Source organism: Varanus komodoensis, unplaced genomic scaffold (genome assembly GCF_004798865.1).
Source record: "Varanus komodoensis strain SLA01 unplaced genomic scaffold, ASM479886v1 scaffold93, whole genome shotgun sequence".
NCBI classification, from domain to species: domain Eukaryota; kingdom Metazoa; phylum Chordata; class Lepidosauria; order Squamata; family Varanidae; genus Varanus; species Varanus komodoensis.
Window position 1 is genome coordinate 1801972 of NW_025336635.1, and position 26124 is coordinate 1828095.

The 26124-nt window shown below is 39.7% G+C and overlaps 2 protein-coding genes across 3 annotated transcripts; one reads left to right on the forward strand and one right to left on the reverse strand.

Moving 5' to 3' along the window:
• The first annotated feature begins 1312 nt into the window (after nucleotides 1-1312).
• On the forward strand, nucleotides 1313-13589 carry SRSF10 (serine and arginine rich splicing factor 10). 2 transcript variants are annotated; one of them, XM_044418770.1, is made up of 6 exons: nucleotides 1314-1532; nucleotides 4704-4808; nucleotides 6360-6463; nucleotides 10991-11153; nucleotides 11416-11469; nucleotides 11604-13589. In XM_044418770.1, the coding sequence occupies exons 1-6, from the start codon at nucleotides 1468-1470 to the stop codon at nucleotides 11899-11901; spliced, it is 789 nt and encodes a 262-aa protein (XP_044274705.1). In that variant the 5' UTR covers nucleotides 1314-1467; the 3' UTR covers nucleotides 11902-13589. The 2 variants fall into 2 exon arrangements, with proteins under 2 accessions (XP_044274706.1, XP_044274705.1); XM_044418771.1 differs by lacking the exon at nucleotides 11416-11469 and having other exon boundaries at nucleotides 1313-1532.
• Nucleotides 13590-15984: 2395 nt separating this feature from the next.
• On the reverse strand, nucleotides 15985-25506 carry PNRC2 (proline rich nuclear receptor coactivator 2). The gene is made up of 3 exons (XM_044418772.1): nucleotides 25373-25506; nucleotides 22219-22427; nucleotides 15985-19290 (listed from the first exon to the last, which is right to left on the reverse strand). Exon 3 carries the CDS (start codon nucleotides 19270-19272, stop codon nucleotides 18856-18858), a length of 417 nt encoding a protein of 138 aa, XP_044274707.1. The 5' UTR covers nucleotides 19273-19290; nucleotides 22219-22427; nucleotides 25373-25506; the 3' UTR covers nucleotides 15985-18855.
• Nucleotides 25507-26124: the final 618 nt, after the last annotated feature.

Here is a 26124-nt window from a genome sequence, read left to right on the forward strand (position 1 = left end):
CTGGCCGAGGTAATGGGCTGGATGAGGGTCAATAAACTGAAGCTCAATCCAGAGAAGACGGAGGTCCTGTTGGTGGGTGGATCAGGCTTCGGGGAAGGGGACCTTGACCTTGTCCTGAATGGGGTTGCACTCCCTCTTAAGGACAAGGTACGCAGCTATAAGTGTACTAAATAAATAAATAAATAAATAAAGGATTTCTTCTCAGGAATAACCAGCTATCAACGAATCACTCCAGATGGTCTTCAGCTGGCCCATTTATACATTGATCATTAAAGGGTTGCACATAACACAGTTAGCTCTTTCCAGTATATTATTCATTTATTTATTATTCATTCATTTATAGCTTTTGTAGACCATCCCATTACTGGCATCTCGGGATGGTTTACAACAAGGTTACGGAAGTAAAAAGTTGCAATAGTGTGATACTCCAAAAGTAGATGCTCCAAAGGAGGGGGGAGGATGAGGTTCTACTACATAGAAGAGGAAGAGGATGGTCTGGGCTGGTGTGAATTGCCCTTTGTTTGAATTGCTGTTATCTGTCAGGTGCACACTAGCTTTTTCTGGAATGGTCGGTGTCAGCTACATTTCAAGGATGTGCACATGCTGATTTCTGGAAAACAGGGTTTTCCTCGGGCCTGGTTATGTGTCAATGATTGCATGATTTAATCAATGAAAAATCTACCTATTGATTTGTGCATCAATAGGAACAATTGGTTCAGTGTAACGTCAGAACAGAAATATTATGCGCATGTGCAAAATGCTTTCCTAGTGAGCATTTAAGAGGGCAACCTTATATAGACAGACAGGGAAAAAAAAGACCTACAACTCCCAGCATTCCCCAACCAGCTTGGGATGCTGGGAAATGTAGGACTTTTTCTGCCCAAGACTGTATAAGATTGAGTCCTTTATGCGCTAGAACTATAACTAACAGAAATTCTGACCACACACATTTTCAAAAGTAGTTCTACATCTTCCCGTTCTAACAACGGCCCAGAAGGTTGCTAATGGCAACCTGGCTGCCCGCCCGCGCGCGCAATAAAGGCGGGAAAAAGACCTTTCCTCCCAGAGTGGCAGTTGTTAAAAGCGCATGCGCACGTTGGCGCGACTACTTCTAGAAAAGATAAAGAAGGGAGCGCGGTGATCCTAGAAGATTGAAAAACGGGGTGGGAAGAAAATAAGACTACAGCGCATGCGCAAAAAGCTCGATTTCCCCCGCGCGCCAGCCCAATTGCAGGCGAAGAGCTTTTGCGCGCATGCGCGCAGTCTCTACCCTCCCTTCTATTGTAAGCGAGGAGCGACGTCTTGCCGCCCGCCGTCGAGCGCGCGGGTCGAGGTCTCGCGAGAGGTTGCCACAAGGCGGTTGCGCCGAGGCGCTCTCTGCGTGTCTCTGCTCGGCCGAGGGTCGCTTCGCCGATTGTGCGCCGAGACAGCCGCCCGCCCGCCCGCTTCCTTCCTTCCAGAAACGCCATGTCTCGCTACTTGCGGCCTCCCAACAGCTCGCTCTTCGTGCGGAACGTGGCCGACGACACTAGGTGCGTGTACGAGAGGAGCGGGAGGGGGCCCGGTGGGTTCGATGGCGCCGGCGCGAGAGGCGCGGAGTGAGGTGGTGCGCGCTGCCGCCCGCGCTTCCTCCGCCCTCCCCCTCAGCCGTCGCAGGCTTCGGCGGGCCCTTGAGGCCCCGACATGCCAGCCGGCGAGAGCAGAGCGTGTGCGGCTTAGGCCTTCCGGGTCGCCTTCGCCGCTCCTCTTGGCTTGGCCGTATCTGCTCGGTCTGGCTCTGTAGGCCAAAGGCGCCGCTGTTGCACGCGCAGCTTGCGGCCCCGAAACGTGGGCACGTGTTTGCCCAGAAGAAAACCCCGCTCCGCTCAGTGGAGCTTCGCCGCAGGGATCCGGTGGCAGCACGCTTCGCGAGAGTCCCTTTCCGTGCCTTCAGTTCCGAGTGAGGGGCAGGAGAATGTTGTTCTTAAATTCGCGTGTATTCTGCGCCTGTGCTTTCAGACTTCGGCTTGTGACGCCAGAGGTGGCTTACAAAGGATAACAGTGTAACCCAGGAAAAGCTTACCAGTTCCTAAGAGGAATCAAATCTTTCTAACGGTTATCTTAAGCGACCACTGCTGGCTTGCAAGGGTATCTTTTCAAAGCCTTACTCCTTCGTACTTTTTCTTACCCCTCCCCGTTCCTGCCAGTTTCTGTTTTTCGTTTCTTTGCCTACCCTTATCATCTTTAATCATCTTGGCTGACTTGCTTTCTTTTTCTTGACCTTACCACTCTCAAGATTTCCCCTAACCTTTTACTTTTTTTTTATTTTGACAGAACAGATCTACAGTCTTCTTTTTTCAGCTTGATTCCTTGCCTAGATATTCTTGCTTGCTAGGGCCATCATCCGAATTTCTTCTCCCTTTTGCCACCCCATGAGGTCGGAGAACTTCAGAAACTAGTTGTCTTAGTACTTACTCCCATTTTTTTTTTTTTTGAAAAGAGTCGTTACCTTGACTCTTACAAACACATTTTTTTGTGGACACTGCTCATATTCAGTTTTTCCAAGTAGTTTTTCTCTGGTCTTTCAGGTGCATTTTATATATTTCCTGGCTGAAATAGTGACTGCTTCACTCTTCTCATTATATGAGGACACTCCATGCAGAATCATGATCAATGTGTAGTTTAGAACTAAGATAGTAATAGAGAAAAACATAGGGTGAGTGTCGGTATTCACTACCATAGCCTGTCATGTGCCACTTGGCTAAATTTGTAGTACAGTTCAGCCGGTACTTCCTTCAGCATTTTTCCATGGCAAGACTACGTCTTTCCCTTTTAGTGCAGTGATCGCTGTAGTGATTCTACTTTATAATGGGGAAATTATAATTAGCTCCCCTACAGTAAATAATTCAAGGCTGTCTAGACCCAGTCGCAATTTCTGGAAAATTTTTATTCCTTGATATTTCTCAGACTATTGATTTGAAGATGAAGTCTTTATCAGACTAGTAAACACTGGATCACCTTTCTTTGAGTTGCAGCTTAAAACTGATGTCGGAAAGAATTAGATGTAAAGGCAATGTGATAATGAAGAGTGGTTGAAGGTCATGAATTCAGTTGGTGCTTTTCTAAAGGTTTCTGAGGGATGGGAAAACGGTTGTATTTTGAAGGGGGGAAATGAGGAAATCTATAGCATTACATATAAGTAGAATTGATGAAGTGACCTTTGATTTAAGTGTCATATATGCTGTCTTGGTACTTGTTACCACCTCTGTGTAAAGTATTACACCCAGTGGCCCACAGTTCCACTCACCATGATAAGTTTGACAAACCAAATCTTTTCTTCCAGCTTTGGAGCTAGGGAACAGGCAACATACCAACCCCATACATAACACTGTGCTTCTAATTTAGATGTGGACAAACTGGTGTCTTCTCAGAATTCCAGGCCCTTGAACAGATTGGTGGAGATTTATGAAAGTTACCATCCAAAACTTTTAGAAGGCATCAAGATGCTTCCTTCTGTACATCTAGGTCCTTTTAAAACTTCAGAAGTGCGGTGTGGTTGCAGGAATTATTCCCAACTTCTCTCTAGTTGCAAGTTCGGAGGGAAATGTTCTAAGGTAGTACGGAAATGTTACTAACTTTGTGCTGAGTTTAAGGTACATTGAATGAGGTCAGGGGCATGATCCTGGAAACCAGACATCTTGGTTTGGCCACTGAGAACAGCCAAAGTCTGCACAACTTGGATGTAGATGAAAGCTGAGAGAAGAGTGGCTTGCCATGAGCGCGTGGCAGAGCAGACTTTCTGATGTGTTACCTTGGATTAGCCAATGCATATAGCTTTCTAAGTTTTAGTCTTTAATTATGTCCTTGTGCCTAGTAGTGGAGTGGTAGCATGTTATCCTTCTGCACTAAGTTTTAGACTTGGAGAGTGTCTTGGGCATAAATGTTTCTTTTTTAAAATGAAGCATGAATAATGTGCATTTTAATCTTCACAAGTATTCACATTTATTTTTTTTTTCTATCCTGCCCTTTCTGACAAGAATCTCAGGTCAGCTAACAACCCATAGAAAAGCAACACAAAACCAAGAACACTGAAAATCATAACTCTAAAATTACAAACGCATCATAAAGCACAATAAAGCAAACACTCTGATAACACCCACGAACAGATAAAACACTTTCTTGTGCCTGAGATAAATATAAATAAATGTTTTTAACTTGTTTGTGAATTTCCACCACATGGTTAACAGATGAGTCTTTGCTGGAAGAGACTTCTGCAGTTGGGGTGACACAGCCAACCAGGCGGTAGTGGTAGTCCCCGCAGGCCACATTCCTCAAGCATGCGCATCACAAAGAAAGAGTCCCTCACTGGTTTTAAATTCTATATTGGTCAGTGCTAGGGAAGGAGAGGCCTTCAAATTAGTTATATCCATTCAGCTTTAATAGCTTGCAAGTTTAGGATATATTGAATGAGGTTAGGAGCACAATCCTGGAAACAATTGGAACAAAAATCCATGCAATTGGATTGTTATCATAAGTTGTTACAAAAATGTGTGCAGTTCAGTCCCATTCATGCTTATTTTGACGTCAACATGAGAAAGTAACCTAACTTTCAAAAAGTAAGTCGACATTATGGAGTTCCTGTGCTTTCATATAGACTTGTTTCCTAACTTCAGTTTGCTTTCATAATTAGTGAAGACATTCAAATGTGAAGTGTTCTATTTCAGGTCAGAAGACTTGCGTCGTGAATTTGGTCGTTATGGTCCAATAGTTGATGTTTATGTGCCCCTGGATTTCTACACTCGCCGTCCAAGAGGATTTGCTTATGTTCAATATCCTTTCTTCAGATGACTGATTAGTGAGGGTGTTGAAGTTTGAAATTCGCATTTGTGTATGAGGTAACAAACCTAAATGAAAAAGCTGTTTTCTTCTGTGTTGTATGCAATGTCATATTGTGGTGTGTTCCATTTCCCCTGCAAATTAATATATTAACAGATTTCCATACCTTAAAATTTAAACCATACCCAGTAAAAGCCTGCTTTGTTGTTGCAAGCTTCGTTTTTGGGCTTGTGCTTTTAATATTGAAATGACATTTTTTGCTGCCTCCAGATTGTCTTTTTGCAGTTAAATATAATGGGTATTTATGATAAACGTGTTCTTGTGCTTGCAAAATGTGGCTGATATTTTACTGTTTAACTTCATGGAAACTGGATTAATTTGATCAAAAGTAGATTTGTATGAAATGAGGTGAAAAGTCTTGCTCTGATTATTGTCCCCTAATGTGCTGTCCTCTGTTGTTGCCTCAGAGTGTAAAGCTGTACAGTAATGGCGACCCCAAAGAGAAAGCATGAAAGAACCTTTTAGAGTAGAGTTCAAGAATTAAGGCAAGTAGACAAGCCAAAGACATCTTAAGGATCAGGCTTGAAGAGAAGGGAAAGTTTGGGAAAAGAAAAGATAAAGAAAAGCTGGAAGAAGGACAAGCCATAATGGGAGACAAAGCTTCGCTTTATCTGCAAATGGGGGAAAAAGGTTGTTTTTCAAAGTATAAAGATAAAGCCATCTGTCATTTTTGACCAAGCATCTCATGACAAGTCCTTCTGACAAGCACTTAAAAGAGTTAAAGGTCAAGATGAAGTTGACTGGTGGCCAAGATAAAAGGAGCCATGCCTGATGTATCCTACAGAATAAGAGTTGTTCTCTTGCTTCTTGTGTAAGTGGTTAACCAATCCTTCTTTTTTTAATGGCTCAGTCTAGCTGTGGGCGCTGTGATAATTTGCTTAATATTAGTGGTACCTTTGAAATTGTGGTTCCTAATGACATGCAGTAACTCCTAATTTGAGATGAGTTTACTTGTATTAGGGTGACCTTGGCTTCTCCTTAAAAGTTGATACATGGGCATCTAAGGTGCAATAAATTATTTTTGGTACTTATAAATATGCAGAATTAGTACTTCGAGTTAGCATTTTATATGATACGTGCTTTTGTCATAAAATTAGGAGTAACTTTAATACTGACTTAATGTTTTAATAGTGGACAAATATAGGAAATAATCAACTTTAGTACTAGTTTATCAACAAAATGCAACACTGATAAGCATAAGGATAGCAATGTTCAAAAAGAACCCTTTTTTGAACTGTCAGCATATTTGAGAGAAATCTGGCATTCATTAAGAATAAACATCCTTTGACTGAAATTTTGCTCTTGTCTCAAAATATAAAATAGACATTGTTAATGTCAGCTAATTTTTGTAATGCCATAGAACATGCCAAAAATGTGGACAAGTTGGTAACAAACAGTGTGTGATGACATTATGGGAAAGCCAAAGCTTGCTAATTATGTAGCCCTAAATACCTCAAATTCCCAAGTACCTTAACATCTAGTACATTTGAAGACGTTCGTGATGCTGAAGATGCCCTTCATAATTTGGACCGGAAGTGGATTTGTGGCCGCCAAATAGAAATCCAGTTTGCTCAAGGAGATCGGAAAAGTATGTGTTCTCTCTACATGTAATTGAATCCTTCCTTAGGAAGTCAGGTCTTGAAACATGTGTATATGTGGTGACCGTTTGTCACACAACCACAAAATCCGGTATAAATATAGTATTATTTGTAATGTGTTTAGTTACAAGTGTGTAACTTGTGTGGTAAAGGTCAAGAAAGCCATTTTTAAAATTTGGTCTACTCAGAAATTGGTCGGCAACAGTAGGTTTTCTTTCTTCGTACAGCCTGCTGGAATTTTTCTGGGACTGCTGTTCATGTTTGCCAAGTTGAACTAAACTATTAAATCAAGTATATATATATATTTGAAGTCTTAATCCTGTTATCTGTTTTCTGATCTTGTCTGAATTTAGCCAGAAACCTGTAAACATATTCAAAGAAATTAAAATGGGTAATTTTCTGTAAACAGGTTGCAGGTGGAAGGTACACATCTATTTTAGCTCAAACATCTCCATTTCCATTTTGTATATGTTCTTATATTGTAAAAAACATACCTAAGTGTTCAATCACAAATTTATGGTAGCCCTAGAATACTGTTCTTGGTGGAATTTTCTATTTTATTAATTGATTATGAGTGTAAAGGCACATAGGTTCCCTACCAGGGAGTTATATGCAAACCGCAAATAAGTAAGTGTAAAACCTATTAATTTCCTAGATGAACTGAATAAGGTTGCTGTTGGTCAGTAGTATAATTGTCCTGTTTTCAGAGCTGCATGGCTCATGAAAAACTTAAACTGCTTTCATATCCAGCAGCTTTTGTTGCACATGCACACTGGGCACTAAACTTCCTTAGGCTGAATTGTGAAATGGTAGTGAATAGCCTTAGAACAGATAACGTTTAAAATCCGTTAACACAGAATAGCTGTTTCTGGGTTCTGTTAACACTTGTCCTCACTCATATGCATATCTATGCCGCATGCCCAAGCCTGGAATGTAGAGATATTTTTTACTGAAGTGTGACATAATGTACTACATACTATGTACTGAACTTCAACAAAATGGTGAAGTTAATTCTGACAAAGATAGCAAAGAATCCACCTTTGTTTTACCATGTATGCTTACAAAACGGTTTGATTAGGATATGGATCCTCTATCATTAGACTGGTATGCTATTTCTAACAACGATAATAAAGCTACATAGTAGTATCCAATGGTAATCCTATGTAGAGTAGAAGCATTGAATTTGCATTGTGTTTAATTAAACCATGTAATTCACTACCAGAAGATGGGAGTGATGTACAAGTGAAATTAGCTATCGAAAACTTTGTTTCCACTATCAGTCGTGTAAGGTATAAGTGCCCGTATTTATTTATTTATTTATTTATTTATTTATTTATTTATTTATTTATTTATTAAAACATTTCTATGCTGCCCCATTCGCCAAAGCCTCAGGGCGGCTCACAACATAAAATTAAAATACAAGAAATAACAATATAAAATAAGTCGCCCTGGCCAGATAAAATAAGCAAATAATATTAACAATTAAAATGACGCTTAAATAAAAAGGTATCAGAGTTTGCTAGCAAATATTTGTGGAAGAATGCCGTCCTTCAGCCTATGGACTTCCTAAAAGTTTCTGGTTGGCCACTGTGAACAGATTGTTGGACTGGATTGTTGGACTGGTCCTGCTCTTACACAGCTCTTGCATTCTCATCTCCTAACTGGTCACATATGCTTGGAAAGTTAAACAAGTGCCAAAGTAACCTCTAGTGTGCAGGCATTTGGTCAAAAATTTAAAATGGGTAACAGGATCACCATATTAATAAATGGAAAGGAGGATTGCAAGATGGCGTCGGAACGAGACAGATGTGATTAACGGAGTTCGTTTATCACGCCGGTATTACTCGGCAGCAAGTCGTGGGAGACTCATCTAAGCCCTGTCGGGGTGAAGACAGATTGCCTGGGCACACTTTTGGCTTGATGTGAGATGGCAATCTCATATCTGCTGAGAGCAATTCAGGTATTTCTCAACCGAGTAACACAGGGGGTGGTTTCAGCCCCTTCAAGTTCTCGACATCTTAGAAGATTAGCTTAGGATTTTTATTAGCTAGATAAGCATTGGAACTGCTGAGTAAATATTTTTTACTTCTTTCGCAATATTACCCGTGGAAAAGCTGTATTTGTTTATAATTTGGCATTAAGAAAAGAAAAACCCTCCGGATGTTTAGGCGGCGACTGAGATGAGAGAGTGCTGAGGCTTTTGTCCAAGTTGAAGCCGAAGAAAAAGACTTTTTCCTCTAACCTCTCTAAGGGTATAAAATTAGTTTAAATTTTTAAGGTGCAGTTACGTGATAGGAGTTCAAAGCTTTGACCAATCATTTTGGATATCTGTTTGGACTTCTGCCAAGATCAACTGGACACTCACCAGGATATTTTTCACATTGTCGGATGCTTCTTTAATGTGTTGACTGTTTGGGTGAGCTTTCCTATTTTACTACTTGTGGAAAAACTGTATCTGTTGTTAATTGGCATTAAAAAAAGAGAAAAGGGAGAAAAGAGGAAGGATATAAGAATCTCCATTTCCTCTCCTGTGTTTCTGGGACCTGCCAAAGTATTTGGCAACTTGCCAACCTGACAGCTAGTGATCTAGAGAAAAAAAGTGAAACTGATCTTGGCTGCCACTTTGTGGCTATTGGAATTATTGCAACGATGGTAGAGCTGAAGAGATTTTTTTTTGGTAATACAAGAATCTTAACAACTTTACAAATATCCCAAGAGGTGATGTTGAGACAACAGGAAATCTTCTCAATTGTACAGAAAAAGCGCTTTGATAAGCTTGATGCTTCTTTTAAGAAGATGGTGATTGATGTAGAATCCAAAACTGAACAGAATATACAAGAAAGGCAACAAGTATATGAAAAATTTGAAACTGTGGATGAAAAGAAACAAATTTGGCCACTAAAGGAAGGAATTTTTTTTGAAGGATGGGTGGATCCTGAATTAACTAAAATTAATTCTGAGGAAGAAGAAAGAGTGAAGGTTGATTTGCAGCAAAAAACACAGCCATTGGGAATAAATACTGACCTACAACAAATGCTACAATCACTGAAGATAAAGCAGGAAATAGTGAAGATTGAAATACAGACTTTGAAGTTGGTTGATTTTCAACAAATAACACCAAGGGGAGAAAGATGGGCTGGAGATGTAAAGTTTAAAAATACTGATTTTCAACAAACCCTATTAAAAGCAGTTTGGAAGAGGTGTAAAAAAGAAATCTTAAAAAGGAATGGTATAAATGGGTTGGCATGTTTATTGTGGTATGGAAAGGCTAAGGTATATGATTTTAACTGAGGAAGCTTTTCTACATTTAAATGTGTTGAATTATGAAGAGATTATAAGATAAGATTTAAACTGAACTAAGAAGGAGAAGAATAGGAGTGAAGTCCCCCCCTTTTTTTTCTCTCTCTTCTTTGTGGGTGATATAAGGGAAAATGAGAGATTCTTTTTCTTTTTTTTTTCTTTTTTTATCTTAAAAATGAATGACCAAAAGCTAAGTTGCATGACTCTTTTGTCTTTGAATTGCTATGCTAGAAAATGACTATTGTGGGAGTAGGAGGAGCTGTACTAAATAGAGTTCTTTTTACAAGCGAGATATATTAAAGATTGTAAGGAGCTGGACTCTTATAAGGAGTTAATTGTATGTGATTAAGTGAAGTGTAAGCTAGATGAAACTTTAATAAATTAGCTTAAAGAAAATTTGTTTAAAAGATATCATAGATAATTGTTGTCGTTAAATAGATTAGATAAGATGTCCTAAATGGATTTTAGACATGTGAACATAAATTGGGTTAAAAGTGTTTAGTTCTTTTTTAAGCGTGGAACTTCTCTTTCACTTTCCTTTTTAGTGGATATTAGACTGGAATAATAGTAAGCAAAAAATGTATTTGATTGTATTTGTAACTATTATAATGAGGAATTTATCTGTTTAATATTAGAAAAATGAAAAGATCTGGAATTGTGTAGAGTTGGTTAGATTGAAGAAGAAAGAAGATACTGACTTTTATCAAATTTGGAGAGTCTTTCTTTTAATATTGGTCAAGGAAAACGGGACTCTGTAAGAAATGGATGGACTGATCTTTGGAACTTTTGGAACTTTTTTTTTATTGACTGGAGAAACGGGACTTGGCTTAGATCTAAAAATATTTTTTAAGATTCCATAAATGAATCTGAATATGATTACAGAATGTTAATAGATATGTAGTAAGGGGCTGACTCAGTAGTTCTGATGTTTGTGATGATTGATGTTTTTAGTACTGTTTTAAAATTTAATTAAAAAGTACTATAAATAAATGGGAAGGAGAACATTCTCCTGCCCAGTCAGTTTTTTTGATAGCAACAATACCTAGTAAATAAAATTGTTAGGATGATGCCAACAAGAATATTAAATGTATAAAAAGCATTTTGGCTGAACTTGATAATTGGATGCTTTTGTTTGTACAGAAGCCAACTGAAAAGTTTTATATACGGTTTCAAATATTAATGTTATGTTATAGTATTGCTATTCCATTTTTCTGCAGCACCAAACCAAATGAAAGCAAAGGAAGGAAGAAATGTGTACAGCTCTTCCCGTTATGATGACTATGACAGATACAGGCGTTCTAGAAGCCGCAGTTATGAAAGGAGGAGGTCAAGAAGCCGTTCTTTTGACTACAGCTATCGCAGATCTTATAGCCCTAGAAAGTAAGTGTTGTACTTGGCTTGACCTATGCTGCCGTGTATTGGAGAAGAAATCATATTGACTGTCTGACACCTAGATATCAAGTCACCTTAGTTATAACATGCATGGAAGTTGTTATACCTTGCATGAACCATCAAAAATAGTCTGTACATCATTGAAGAAAAATGAAAAACAAATGCAGCTCTCAAGAAACTTTAGTTGGGGGTGTGTGAGTAATTCTAAAGGTATATGCCACTGTTTACTTTTTCTGATGTACCTTTTTAGCAGTAGACCTGCTGGAAGACGTCGCCGTAGCAGAAGTCGTTCAGATAATGATAGGTAAACATCCTTTTCTATACCAAATTCAAAATCTGAACAGTCTCTGCCTGCAACAGTAAGCCATTTTAATGTGAGCTACACAACTCCCAGCAGCTTGTCCATATTCAAATGTATTATCTTCCTCTTTCTGATAGGTTCAAACACCGTAACAGATCTTTTTCAAGGTCAAAGTCCAATTCAAGATCACGATCTAAGTCACCACCCAAAAAAGAAATGAAGGCTAAATCACGTTCTAGGTCTGCATCTCGCACTAAATCTAGAGGCACCTCTAAAACGGATTCTAAGACACAATATAAATCCAGCTCAAGATATGAAAAAGAATCAAGGAAAAAAGAACCAACTAGATCCAAATCTCAGTCGAGATCGCATTCTAGATCTAGATCAAAATCCAGATCCAGGTCATGGGCTAGTCCCAAGTCCAGTGGCCATTAACAGTGTACCTTGTTTTTTTAGGCATGTATCATCCAGTTACACAGTTGAGTTATGATGTTGCAACATTGCTTTAAAATAACATTGTCAGTTATCCCTGTAGCGGGAAATTATTACTATTAAAATACAATATTGAGAATCTTATACAAAAGAGTCCACTTTGTTAAATGTCATGGGCAGCTACTGAAGTTCTTGTGGTGTTTCTATGTATATTTTTGTAAAAGACTTGCATTTTTATGCTTCAAATATTAATGGTACCTTGATTATCACCATAGTTTATAGAATTATTTTAATCTCATCCATAAAGAATAACTGTTCCCTGTATATTTAAATTGTTCGGTATCCCCGCTGTACAGTTGGAAAACTGGGAGCTCATATGCAACAGTGACTGCTGTGAAGTATAAACTATAATAATTTCAAGTTTCAAAATGAGGTTTTGGATTTGTCATGCGCATTTGTGCCAAGATGACTGGATTCTGGGGTATTGAGAAAAATGGTATCGAGGTACTCATTGATAACTTCTGAAGTGATGGTTCTGGTAGTATAACAAAGAAGACTAGAGCAGGAATCTACTGTGAGAACTTATTGTAGATTTTGTCAGGATTTCTCATGCTTCCTCCTAACTGATAATTTAATCCCTAAAAGTAAAAATATTCCATTAAATAATTAGATAAAAATATATACAACTATATGCAGTGTGGTGTATCTTAAGTTTTAGTGAGCAGTTGATCACAACTTGCTTAAGATTTCTTGCTGCATTAAGTCAAATGAACATGCTGAATTAGTTTGTATGGCATGTAAAAACCAAATTTATGCCATTTACTTCCTAGATAGCTTGTGAATCCCATAAATACCTATTTCTAGCCATGTCTTTCTAAACATGATTACGGTAATGCATCAGAACCTATGAAGTAGGTCAAGCAAGCCTGTCTGTTCAAAAGATGGATTATAAATAGGGCTCCAGTTACCATATAGCACACCTCAACTTGTGTGTTCACAGTGTGTGTGAAGAAGAGCTGCATCCTTTGCTTTTGTTTTGTTGTAACCCAATATCAAGACTGCATATGATCAATTGCCATAGCATAATCTCAGAAGTACTCTCTGAAGAATGCACCCTGTTGTAATAAGGTAGTTTTTCTATTGAAATGTGAAAGCCAGTAACAAACCCTGAAAGGTCCTCAGCTTCCACCAAGTAGAGCAACTGAATATTGAACTGCCTGTTTCTGTAGAAAACAATGTTCAGATTTAAATTTTAGTTACGCACAGGCCACTCAGGAGTTAAAGGTGGCTTTTAAAATTCTGGATGTGGAATGTTCCGAGGGGTGATTGTTGAACCTTTGTATATTTGATAGTATTTCTAACTTTTCCTTTCATGTTAAAAGTTAATGTTCTGCTATGCAATCATTTATAACTTGGGTTCCTTTTTTTAATTTTGTAGACTTCTGATGTATAGTTTAAAACAAAGTGTAAAATTGTGGTGTAACTGTGCAGCTCTGGTCAGAGAAAGTTGTGGAAATAAACTTTGTATTTCCTTTCTTATAGAAGCTTCTACAAAGGTATTTTTATATGTTCTTTTTAAAATAGTGTACTACCTTAAACATAAGTGTTTTGATCAAGCAACATCCAGCTTATCTCTGCTTGCTGTAAACTACTAGCAAATGTGCTATAATAAAGAAGGAAATAGAAATCCAGTAATCTTTTATTGTAAGCTTAAAAGGTTAACCAACACTGTTGGGAAAATGTATGTGTTATGGTAGTAGAGAAGGCTTTTAAATAGATGCCTGTTTATCTGTAAGAATGAGTAAAACATTGCAAGCGGCTTACAAATAAGACAGGCAACATTTTCAGGCTTGTGGGCACATTTTGGCAATTGAGGAACTGTCTTAAGGCACCACAAAAAATGGGAGCAGCCACAAAGAAATGTCCATGTCAGTGCCTGCAGGCACCTGTTGCATTACACCTTCAGTAAAAAGGAAGCAGGTTATGATCCATTAAGTAGTCAAAAGCAAACTTTGTCAGGTACCATGTCAGGCAAGTCTTTAAACCAACTTTCTGATTATCATACTACCAGCAAGCACTTGTCTCTTAGCAAGATCTAAGCAAAAGAAATCCATTTGCGCCTCAGGGGAACCTGGTGTGTTTCCTTTAAACCAGCTTTGGTGAGATGATATGCCATTGTTCGAAGATGAGGTTCAGGTAGGCTAGTCTGCAGCCTCAGACAAATGAGCAGCCTTGCCGAATACATATTTAAAATGGAATCAACTTGTTTTGAGATCAAGTGGGTTCGACTGTATTCAAAGTTGCAGTATGAAATGCATGCTCCAGTGTGAAGCTTAGCATGTTGATATACTACATAGAAAAGCTGTCCTTAACCCATGCAATACTGTTGCTCGATTGTACACTTCAGTAACAAAATTGTAACTTATTCTGGCGATGTACCTCCTAAATCTTGGTATATTAAGTAAAAGCTGCTTTCAAAATTGAGGTACACACTTCTCTGTCTGATGGCTACACATAAAGGATACTATGGGATGGAGAAGTCAAAAGCCATTAGAGTAGGAAAGAGGCAATTCCCAGCCTGCTACGGGGAAGGAGATGGCTAACGCCTTTTTCCAGCAACGCCCAGTGGTCCTGCTTTTCTTTCATTACCAGTAGCAATTTGTGTCCTACCATGACTGGTTGCTTTTCTTGTGTCATTAGCCCTGGGACAGTGGGCAGCTGCAGGATTCATGGTTGCGCACAGAGTGGCACAAAGCTGAGGTTCAGTCAGCCTTGCTCTAGATATGTTTTTTGTGTAACTGCTTCATAATTCCTTCTTAATCTGAGTCTTGATAAATAGCAGTTCAGCTTCATGGATTTTGTGGGATGGGGTGAAAGAACTCCCTTGGAAATACTGGACACTAGTTACCTTCTAGAGTAATGCCTGCAAGGGAGCCCTTGTTCCTGCAATTGCAAAATGATTGTATTAAGACTACATGGAATATTTTGACATTTCAGGTTGCTGTGTGACTTCCTCAGCTGTAGTTTAGTAGTCCTGTCATGCCATTGGAATTTATAGGTATGAATACTAACGTGTAATTATACCAGCAAATGTAAATCAGTATGAAAGCCAATGCTTTCATCTCGCCCCTTCCAACTCTTCCTTGGGTGTCTACTCTCAACATCCTGCTGCCCTCAGTAGCTTACAAGTTCATGTTGAATTATTTTGCCTCTTAGCAACTGTACCTAGGCTAGAAATGGAGGTGCTATCCTGCAACCTGAGAGCTGGGGGATAAACCTATTGGATGTCCCCTTCTCTACTAAGCAAGTCCCTGAAAATTCTTGCTCAGTACTAGCAGTAGCACCACTCAGATTCATTGGCCAATAAGACTGGCATAACTGGCAGCAGACAGGACTTTGCATAATGTGCAAAAAGCTTCTGCACTAAAGACTAAATCCTATGACTTGGATAAATTATACAAACGGGGGGGCTTAAGTTTATTCTACAATGATTTCAACGTTACATAATTCTAGTTTTGTTAAGTCATGGGACTAGTAAAGAATGCTTAACATTTTGCTATTGCCCACACTTTTAAGCATATTGTGAGAATGGCCTCTGGAGATCCCCCGCCACTGCAAATTGCAAGAGATGGCAGGCTACTGGAACTATAGCATGGCAGAGTTAAGTCACTCCCAGGGCAGCTTCCCACCTTTCCAATGCTGCCTTCACTAGTTTGGCCCTGAGATTTTGCAGAAACTTGATTTGCAGTTTTGTGGAACTTCACTTCATAAAAGACTGTAAAGCTTGTCTGAGTCACCAGATACCTGAAGATTGCAAGTCACAACTGTAACCATCTAAGTGCAAACACCACACTTTCATTAAACTGACATCAAATAGATCTCCACATATTTGGGACTCTCCAAAACTGCTGTGCTAACTTGTGGAGAGCTGCTTTCTATCAACTCAGATAAACTGGCTATTTAATGCTACTTAGTAACCACTGTTACAAAGTTTCTAACAGCTGTATTAACTTGCAAATATTAACTGTCCCACATATACACATACTCCAATTTTTTAAAACTTGTGAAATAATACAACAACACAGGTGGGGGAGAAAAGGTATGGGGTTTTTATTTAGATTTTGTTTCCAATTCAAATCCAAGCAATATGCTAAACATGGAATTTAGAACATCAAAATTGCATTTGGGACATAATGATTTTAAAATATCAAGGATAAACTTAGGGTACAAGAGATTTAATTTTAAGCAAAATGTCCAATTGTTTTATTTGGACATATATTATCTTGATGGTTCCGAAAACATTTTGAATGTCTAAGTAGCTCAAATGTGCAATGATGCATAGCCAATCACCCCTGAGACTTTTACAGAAAGTTGCTTTTGAAAGTCATAGAACGTGTACACATCTTCATTACTACAGACTACTGTTGGATATTATCTTTATCATCACAACTAAATCTTTATGGAAGTAATTTTAATTTCCTTAGGGTCATCCTCATTCTGTGCAGCTCTCTGTAACCCTCTGAACTCAATTTACAGGCATCCAATCAAGTATGGAGGTTAAAATTACCTCCCCTCTCCAAAATATGCGTTCAGAAGATTTTGGCCACCTAAATGCTTTGTTCTGCCTTGACTTTTCATGGAAAACAGATGCCTTTTTCCCCCTCCCCTGGAATTACCCCCATGGAGGGCTTTTCTGAGGCCACAACAAAGTCTACCAGCCATAGGACTTCACCCTTAGTGAATTATTACCACATCAGACATGAAAGAGAACACCTGAAATTTCGCCAAATATGATGCTCCCTAGAATTCAGAAGGAAGACCAGATTGAAAATTGGTTTTCAAAGGTATGCCAGAAAAAGCCAGTCTCACTTAAGTGTCCTCATACAAATTACCAAGAAACGTGCCAATTTAAATGTATAGTTTGAAAGCAAATCAATATCCAACAGGAATCACAAGAATAGACCTTCACATATACAACATGGGGGTTTTGCAACTCTTACCACCATTTAGATATTCAACTTTCTAATTATGCTTTGTCTTTAATTCATCCAAAATGAAAGCAACCTTACTAGATGAAATCAAGTGCAGTCAGGTGCTTCAGGCTCTTCTATCAAGGACTGGATGCATAACAGTGTGCTAGAATGCAGCCCGATCACAAACACACTTTAATATACTACTGTAATCAGTTACCTGCTTTCAAGTGTTTTTAGGACTGCATCCTGAGGATACAATTCAGTTCCACTGAGTTAGTAAGAGTATTGTTCCTGCATTTAATAGGAACTGGATTACACGCCTAACTTTAAAAAAAAAAATCTTTTGTTGTTTTACCTTAAAAAAGCAGTGCTACTTATTGTACCAAGTTTGCTTGTCACCTAAGCCAAACATGGGCACATACCCTCACAGATACTCAAGTGCAATGGCACAGACATGTGCTTTTAAGCCTTTTTTTTTTAACAAAATTATTTTTTTTTAAAAAATGCCATGTACTTAGCATGGTCCTTTTACATTCAGCAGTTTTGTACTAAAAATACTTTATTTTGGCAAGAAAGCCCAGCATAAATTTACATATGCTACAAGTTTTACATTTATTTACATGGCTCTTTCTTCCCTCCATTAGAGATGTTTCACACTTGAAGTTTATTTAAACAAATTCATATTACAGGTTGTCTTGATTTCAGACTCACCTCAACAATACTATTTCAGAAAGTGATACAAAACTTACAGAATGTGTTTAAAAAACAGCTCACTGCAATTCTCCATGAAGGGAAATACTCAGGCTTTTGGCAGTCACCTGACAATGGAAAGTTTCAGTTGGTACAGTTAAGGTACCATCCAAACACAACTTCCTCCAACTGTCCAAACTTGAAGGATTACAGGCACCCAATGGAGAACTGAAGGAGCAGAATGGCTAGGATTGCCTCGGTGCTCTTCCCACACTGATTCGCTTAGCCCTCTAAATGTTTTATACTGTTTCACAAAAAGAAGCCAGAGGGATTTCTCCAAAAGTGCCTTGTTCCCTCCTTTCCCCCGAGCATCCATCCAATGCCAGTTCTAGGGTTGATCTTGTCACCTTGAAGCTACAGCCAGGACAGAAAGAGCAGCACTGGCTGCAGGGCAAAAGACACTCTGAATTTGAAATCACAGCTCTGACTTCAGAACTCTGAAGTCAGAGCTGGGACTTCCATCCTGTAGCCATCCAGACAACAGCCACAGGGTAGTGACTTAAGAGTCTGCCTTGTTCAACAGAATACATTTGTAGACTTGTGTAAAAGGTTGGCTAGCAATTGCATACTATGTTTCCATTCCTCTTAAACAAGTGCTGTACAGATTGAAATTTCCTAATGCAAGTGTTTACATTTTGGTCACAGGGCTTTGGACAGATGAATGCCTGGCCCAAATCACCAGTTCAAATTATGGTTGTGTCAGATAGTTCAATAAACTAAAACCCTATTTGAAGTGGATTTCTTAAACAATGTTAGGTGGGTTGGTTTTTTTAGATTGGGCTCTAGCCGAAAAACAAATTACTAATGACTTCAATGCGTATAGTATTTCACAGTATGCAGGAGAATTTTGTTTTGCAACTGTTGCAAATTTGGTCATTGAACATTAATTTCAATTCCCTTGAAAAAGGCCTACTCTATTAAGCAGATTTAAAAATAAAAGCAACTGCAACTAAATGGTTCAACTGTTTGCACTGTGGGATTAGTTCAGGCTGCTTACAGCATCAACTGCATCAGCACACAGTTGATACAGCACACATAACCCAGTAACTGTTAAATAAAATATTTCCAGAGGGTGGGGACATTTCTCCAACTCGGGGAGAATTCAACCACCTTTAATACACAGTAAACCAAATTCCTAAGGTGAGTCTTTGTTTTCATTTTGAAATCAAACATGGACCTGTACTACGGAATTTAAATCTGTGTGTGTAATTTTCTTCCAGTATAACACTGTTGCTCATGCTTGGACTTTAAGCAAAGTTTTAAGTTGAAAAGTCATGATTTCTTTATCAATGGGGTTAAGTGAAACAGTTACCCAGTGACTTGGTGGCTTAGGAAGAACACTTGGGGACGGCGGCTCACTGAATTTTGCTCCAGCATAGTTTTGATTGGTTTGAGGCATGAAGAGTGAATGTGATAAAGTTGGATTCCAAGCCTGGTTAGTTGGGAAATGTCCTGTGTTCTTCCCCCCGTTCTGCATGGCCTGCCATGCTACAGATGATGGGCTACACCCATGTCCCCTCTCCTTCTTGTGGATTTTCTTCATCTGGGAATTCTGATCTTTGCTCTTTTTTCTATTGTTCAGTTGTTGGTGGTTCTTGGTAGCATTTCTGGGCTGGGTAGATGGAATGTTGAACCTTTCTCCACCTCCCATCTTCAACTTAAATGTCACCTATCCAGAGAGGAAAAGGGAAAGGAAAAGAACAAATTCAATTTTCAATAGAAAACTAAAATACTTCTTTGAAGGAGCAAAATGTAAATAGAATATTATTCCTTCAGGGAAAAAAATGGCAAGACATGAAAGCTATTCACAAACTGGATAAAAACCAAAATGGCTTTACTGCTTCTTGTCACATCTCTGCATTTTGGTGAAATGGAGCCAAATGGCCTGTGGGTACTCAGCTGCTCAGAACTGATCTAAAGCAAAACGGAAAACAAAGGTTTGCACAGCAAAGCTGTTACAGTAAAATTTAGACAAAGAACATACAATTTAGGATTACTCCTAAATTCTCTCCTACAGTACGCTATCAAGTTTAACTATAACAACATTCCACCAGATTTGTTGTTTAATATACAATTTTTCTTACGTTCAATATAGTATAGTTTTCTTGTAGGATAAACTGGCCCTATGTTAAACATTACACTGGCCAACTCAGGTTTTGGTGCCCTGAATGTTAGACCTTGGTATATTTGACCCACTGATTCCAAAAATGGAACCAATTTTTCCCTAACAGCTCCAGTTTTTGAGATACAGCATAAATGCCTTATACCACTCTTCACTCTGGGCACCTGTCAAAAATCAGGGTATCTTAGTGTAGTATTTTATTTAATCCCCTTATAGCATGAAAGAAACACAAAAAAATAAATAGTGAAATACACTAAATCTGCTTATTTCAAACCAAAAGCACAGGTTTGATAGAAACAGTCCAATCTTTCAACACAGCAGCAGCTCCATTTGCAAGAATCCAGGAGTGGGATCTGCCAGGATAATCCCGCATGAAGTTCCAACATAATCTGCTATCATGTGTGCATCCCATCTTCCTTGATATCTGCCTTCCATTGTTTTTATGTCTTGGTGAAATCTTTCACCTTGCTCTTCACTTAAGTCTCCAAGGTTCACTGGAAAGCAATCTAAGTAACTGTGCAGATAATGGATTTTAACACTCATTTTACAGCCAAGTCTGCTGAAGCGAAAGAGCATCTCCTCTAATAATTGAGTATAGTTGTCCGCCTTCTTGTTACCAAGGAAGTTTTTCACAGCAAGAACAAATGAAGACCAGGGACAAGATTCGATCTCATTCATTGATTCTATGAAATGTGGGTCATTCATGAGCTGTCTGATCTGTGGCCCATCAAAAATTCCCGCCTTCAGTTTTTCTCATGGTAAGTCCAGGTATATGCACTATGTATTCAAAGCACAAACCATCTTTATTCAAAATCTTCACAAATCATTTCATCAGGCCTAGCTTTATATGGAATGGTGGAGGGAAGAGTCTATTTCATGCTACCAAAGATGCACTGATTATATTTTTTTTCTCCAGCCACCATATTCCCTCGGAGACCAAGCTTTTCTTACCCAATGCTCATGTCTGGCTCTACTGTCCCAAAGCAAGGACACATTGTGTAGCCACTTTGTTGACCAAGAAGAAAATTAACCATCTTCAAATCTACACATTACACCCAATGGCTTTTCTGGTAATTTATCTTTCCCAAGACTAAGGAGATGGCCTTCTTTCATCCTGGTGGAGTGACCCACTGGAATGGAGTCATATTTGTTGCCATTGTTTAAAAGAACATATTTCAAACTACATTTCAAACTGTCGATGAAAAGGCACTTGTGTTATATTCTGAGAGACCCATTTCCTTTAGAAGGACTCTGTTGTCATTGCAGAATACTAGGTTGTTGTGTTCAGTAAAGAATGGCAGGAAATCCTTCTCTCTCCTTCAATGAAATGTAATTTTCATTCCAGGTTGAAGTACATTCTTTTCCTTTAGTCTGGAGGCTAGCAATTCAGAAGACTTCTTGGAAAGATGTATGTTCCTAATCAGATCATTCATTCTGGTCAATACATTCACTATGTGAACTTTTTTTTAAAATCACGGTCGCTGTGCACACACGTTTTGCACACAATATGAGGAACCCATGGCTTATCTTGATCTCCAAGCTTGACACCAAAATAACGTAGATATGCTGTTTTCACAACTCAGAAATAGGTTTCCTACTTGCTTTCAGGGTATACTCCCCACAAATACTCAAAATACATCGGAATGATTCAGGCAGCACCATCACTACGGTAGCCATCTCTATGGTGCTTAATTTGCAAAAATGAAGCGATATGATGGTATAGAAGGTGTGTGTCCCATTCATAACTTTAATACACCTAATGAATTACCTTTCAGAATCCAATTTTCTGATGTAAAATTACAGTTGGAAGTATGTAAACTTGTACTCAAAAATACAAACTAGTTAACAGAAGAACAAGTTGATCAGCAAGATCTTTTCAAAAACTGGCTATCTATATCTCTATCTATAAAATTTAACCACATCAAAGAAACTAGAACCAATGCAATCTAGTCAGTGCAATTTTATGAATCGGCATCCCAAATAACTCGAAGAACAGAAGTAAAAACCAAGGCACCAAAAAAAAGTATTTTCGTTGGGCTATGTTATGCAACACTGAAATGTGCAAGAATACACAGATCTGCACTACTTATCCACACTGAAAATGTTAACAATGCAATTTAGTGTTGGTGCAAAGGAATATTACAAGCAACAGCTAATTAGGTGTTTTAACAGACTGGCAAAAACACTGATGGTGGCAAAGCATATGACAGAACTAACCTTTAGTTATTTTGATACCATTTTGATATCCATGCCTTTCTGAAGAGGAAATGGCTTTGTAATGGGAATGTACAATGGGAAATGGCTTCGTAATGGGAAAGTACATTTTACACAAGAAAACCTTAGTTCTTCATCAAGTAATTTGCAACATTCAAAAAGCTTAACAAAGCAGGTCTCAAGCCTAGATCAAAGGTTAGTTTTCCGCTGCAGAAGTTTAAGAGAGCTTGTCATGTTCCAATATTCTTTTGTCCTCTTTACCTTTCAGTTCCTTTTTCAGATTCTACAGTCTCCACCTCCTGCCCTCTTTCCTGCTGCCAAACCTGAAAGAATAGATGCTGACTCCTGTTGGATCCCTTCCCTTGGCTAGGAATGGTAGTTTTCATGGGCTGATCTGCTGTTTTCAACCATGAAGCCAAGCCCAACATCGGATTCTTGGCACACAGGCTTCAAGTGTAGAAGTCCCAGCTCTGAAAAGGTAAAAGTTTGAACAATGGCAAATCAAAGACAGCTCCTAGTCAGAAACACAGTTTGGAGAACAAATTTGCCTGTCTTTTAAAGAATATTACAGATACATTCATGTCTTTAAGATATATATACCACCAGCAGCATTCATATATACATACAAACTCACTGTGAATTCTTTGTCTCTTTCACAGAGAGTTTTAAATTTGAGAGCTGAAGGTTTTCAAATGACATGAAAAACCTAATCCTACAAGTGTTTACTCCTAAGTCCCACTGTGCTTAACAGGGCTTAGTCACAAGCAAGTGTCCAAAGGATTGCAGTTTTTATGCATCAGCAAATTTACAAAGAGAATATTCAGTACAATTAAATGACTGGTAGCAACATTAACTCTGTTTCCAAGAACTACTGCCTATATATCCCCACTCATATTAGTTCGTCAAAATACCTCCAGAAGCCCTTAATATGAGTTGCACTATCAGGAGTTCCACAGTCCTTTAAGCAACAGTGCTTAAATTGCATTATGTGTCAACTAAACAGAAGGTCGGGTTAACAAGGTTGAAATTCAATTACACGGTTTCTATCTTCTACCTTGGTATCAATTAATTAACTTCCAGAAAGTTGATAGCTTTCAGAATCCCCCAAGTAACATAATTACTTTATCAAAAAATGGATAGGTCTTTGGACAGACAAGGATTTACAAGAAGCCAGTTCTTCCCAACAAACAACACATACAGCTAAGAACCATAAGCTGACTTGTACCAAGAAAATTGTTTAACTAGTACAATACTGCCTACTCTAAATGGGAATGTATTGCTAGGATTTCAAAAGGCGGCATGATTTTATTTATTTATTTTTTATTTCAGCTTGGAGATGCCAGCAATTATGTCTGGAACCATCTATATGCAAAACATCTCTTCCCACTTTCCAGAAGTGATCACATGGCAGTATCAGGCCCCCACCACCACCACCAAAAAAGGAAGTCCTTTCTCCTCTGCCTGGTATTCTCTGACATTATGTCAGATACCATACTGACAATTAGATGCACCCAACCCCATTTATGTTAAGGCACAATCCTATGCAAACTTAGACAGAGGGAAAGGCGTACCACTCCCAGCAATTCTTCTGTCTAAACTTCTATTTTTAGACAAGGCATTAAGAACCAAATCCTATGCATGTTTACTTTTAAATCCCACTGCATTCAATAGGGCTTACTCACTAGTAAGTGTGCAGAGGATTGCAGCTCTTGTCCATCAGTAAAGTGACAAAGCAAATATTCAGTACAACGGAAGGAGAGAAGCAGACATAAAATCTGTTTCCATGAGCTATTTATTGTTTTAACACTATATCCTTGCTTTTATGACTTAAATAGACCTAATGAGGTTTAAACAACACAATGCCCTAGGATATAGTAGCTGTCCCTACACTTATTGCCCTCCAGGTGGGATTACAACTTCTATCATCCAAAGCCAACACAGACCAAGACAGTTGTAGTAGTCCAGCAGATACAAAGAAAGCGTACATGTGCATTCAGACACACTACAGCACCTACAGCCCTCAACAATCACCTTTCCAGGAAGTACTACATCGTCTCTGCCAGGACTCCATCAGAAAACAATGTTCACCACACATATCACAGATTTTCACATTTCTGTGCCACAAACAACACAAGGATAAAACCTGCCCCTGTTATCTGTGCTGCCAACCCACCCACTATTAGGGGATAAACCATCCTGGGTTCTGAATAAGGCAGGAGGAGCCTTCCACCACCTCCTATACTTATGAGGGTGCAATTCTTTCTTAAGATCATTTTGCCACCCTATGGTACACGCAATCACAAAGGGAATTTCCCAAGCCATATCATAAGGTAGGAAATGAACCCTTTCCCCACACCCCACTAACACACACTCCGCCCTCATCTATTCTCAGCTTAGCATTAAAGAGGGCATTTCAACTTTCCCTTTCTACTCACTACTAGCACAAGGTAACCATCACACCATACAAACCAGGAACTCCTATTCTCAATATCACTAGGGTAGATAAGAAAATGAAGTGGGAGAACTTGAAAGCAGTGTAATGATCAGCATCCAAGTGCTTGATCCTGCCTAATCTTAGCAACTGAGCAGAGTTGGGCCTGACTGAAATCGGGGTGTCTTAAACGTTGTGAACCGATCAGAGAGCTTCGTCTACGGGCAGTACAGAAATGTAATGCAATAACAACTAGAGAGAGCTACAGAGCCAGTGTGGTCTAGTAGTTAGGAGTGTGGAGCTGGGACTCAGGAGATCTGGATTCTAGTCCCCATTCGGCCAGGAGGCTCACTGGGTGACTAGGTCGGGCACTCATTCGTAGCCATACCTACCTCACAGGGTTGCTGCAAGTATAAAATGAAGAGGAACACAGAAAGCTCGTGTATGTCGCTTTGAACGTTTTACAAGAACAAAAGGCAGGATATACGTGTAACAAATAAATGTATCGCAACCCCACCGGTGTTTTATTTGCACGATTAGGGTTATACTACAGGCTCCTGACAGCCCTAATCTCACCAAATCCACAAAACCTCACACCCCCTCAAAAGAAAAGCCCCAAGAAGTTCACCCCAAGTGAAAGGCAAGTCATCCTCCCTTTGCACCTTTAGCTGGGTGTAAGCCTTCAATGAACGCTAAAAAGTGTACAACCGTGTAAACACGAAGAGGAATAGGATAGGATTCCCCAATCCCTTTCCACAAAGACGAACTCCTTCTCCTACTTACAGGCACGACCACCGCCGCGCCCCTCCAAGGAAGAGGGGATGCGCCTCACCGAAGCTTTTCAATGGAGCAACACAACATGGCGGTGCACCCATCCCCACGCCTTCCTCCCCCTCCGCCTCCTCCTCCTCTGCCGCCCCCGGGCTCCCCTCCGTCCACCCTTCTCTAAACCGCCATAGTCAGCACCAGCGCTCTTCGCCCCACCTAAAGGCGCAGCCTAACCCGATCCACGCTCTTCTCCTGTCGCAGCTGCCGCTTCCCTTCCGCTGATCCGACCTCACACACAAAATGGCGGCCACTTCACCCACTCAAGCCTACCAAGAAAAACAGACACGCACCACGCCGCCCCGCCTCCCTCGCGAACGCTCGCCAGTGAGAGCGCGGCGAACCCGAACGGCCAGCCAATAAGGATCGGGTCCGCCTGTTGCTGGCGATGGTGGGGAGCGCGGAGCACTTGAGGCGGGGGAGGGAAGGGGCTTCCAACTGTTCTGCTCCTGCTTGGTTTGAACCCCTCCGAAGAGGGGCATGACGGGAGAAATGGAGGGTTGGGGGCGGCAGCCGAGAGTCTGAGGCTAAGGAAGGGTGTCGGAAAGGGGCAACCAAAAGAACCAAGGGGCTGGGGCAACTCCCCTAGGAGGAAAGGGTAGGCACGCTAGGATAGACGTGTCCAAAGTTAGGGCTAGGATGGGAAAGATAGGTAGGGAAATCGTCTTCCCCCTAATGAGCCAGTGTGTTGAAGAACGTGGGAATGGGACTCAGGCGATTTAGGTTCTCGTCCCCACTCAGCCATGGAGCCCACTGGGTGACTTTGGACCAGCCACAGACTCACAGTCCAGCCTGCCTCGCAGATTTATTGTTGTGGAGATAAGATAGAGAGCAGTAGGAGAATTATGGAAGCTGCCTTGAGTTCTTTAAAAGAGGAAAGGTGGGATATAAAGCTACTAAATATTATTAGA

Bases quoted from the DNA above. Each gene is read 5' to 3' on its own strand.
- SRSF10 (XM_044418770.1), top strand. From the start codon at position 1,468: ATGTCTCGCTACTTGCGGCCTCCCAACAGCTCGCTCTTCGTGCGGAAC. The intron at 4,809-6,359 runs ATATCCTTTCTT...AACATCTAGTAC, and splicing joins AGAGGATTTGCTTATGTTCA to ATTTGAAGACGTTCGTGATG. The intron at 11,154-11,415 runs GTAAGTGTTGTA...GTACCTTTTTAG, and splicing joins AGATCTTATAGCCCTAGAAA to CAGTAGACCTGCTGGAAGAC.
- PNRC2 (XM_044418772.1), bottom strand. From the start codon at position 19,272: ATGGGAGGTGGAGAAAGGTTCAACATTCCATCTACCCAGCCCAGAAAT.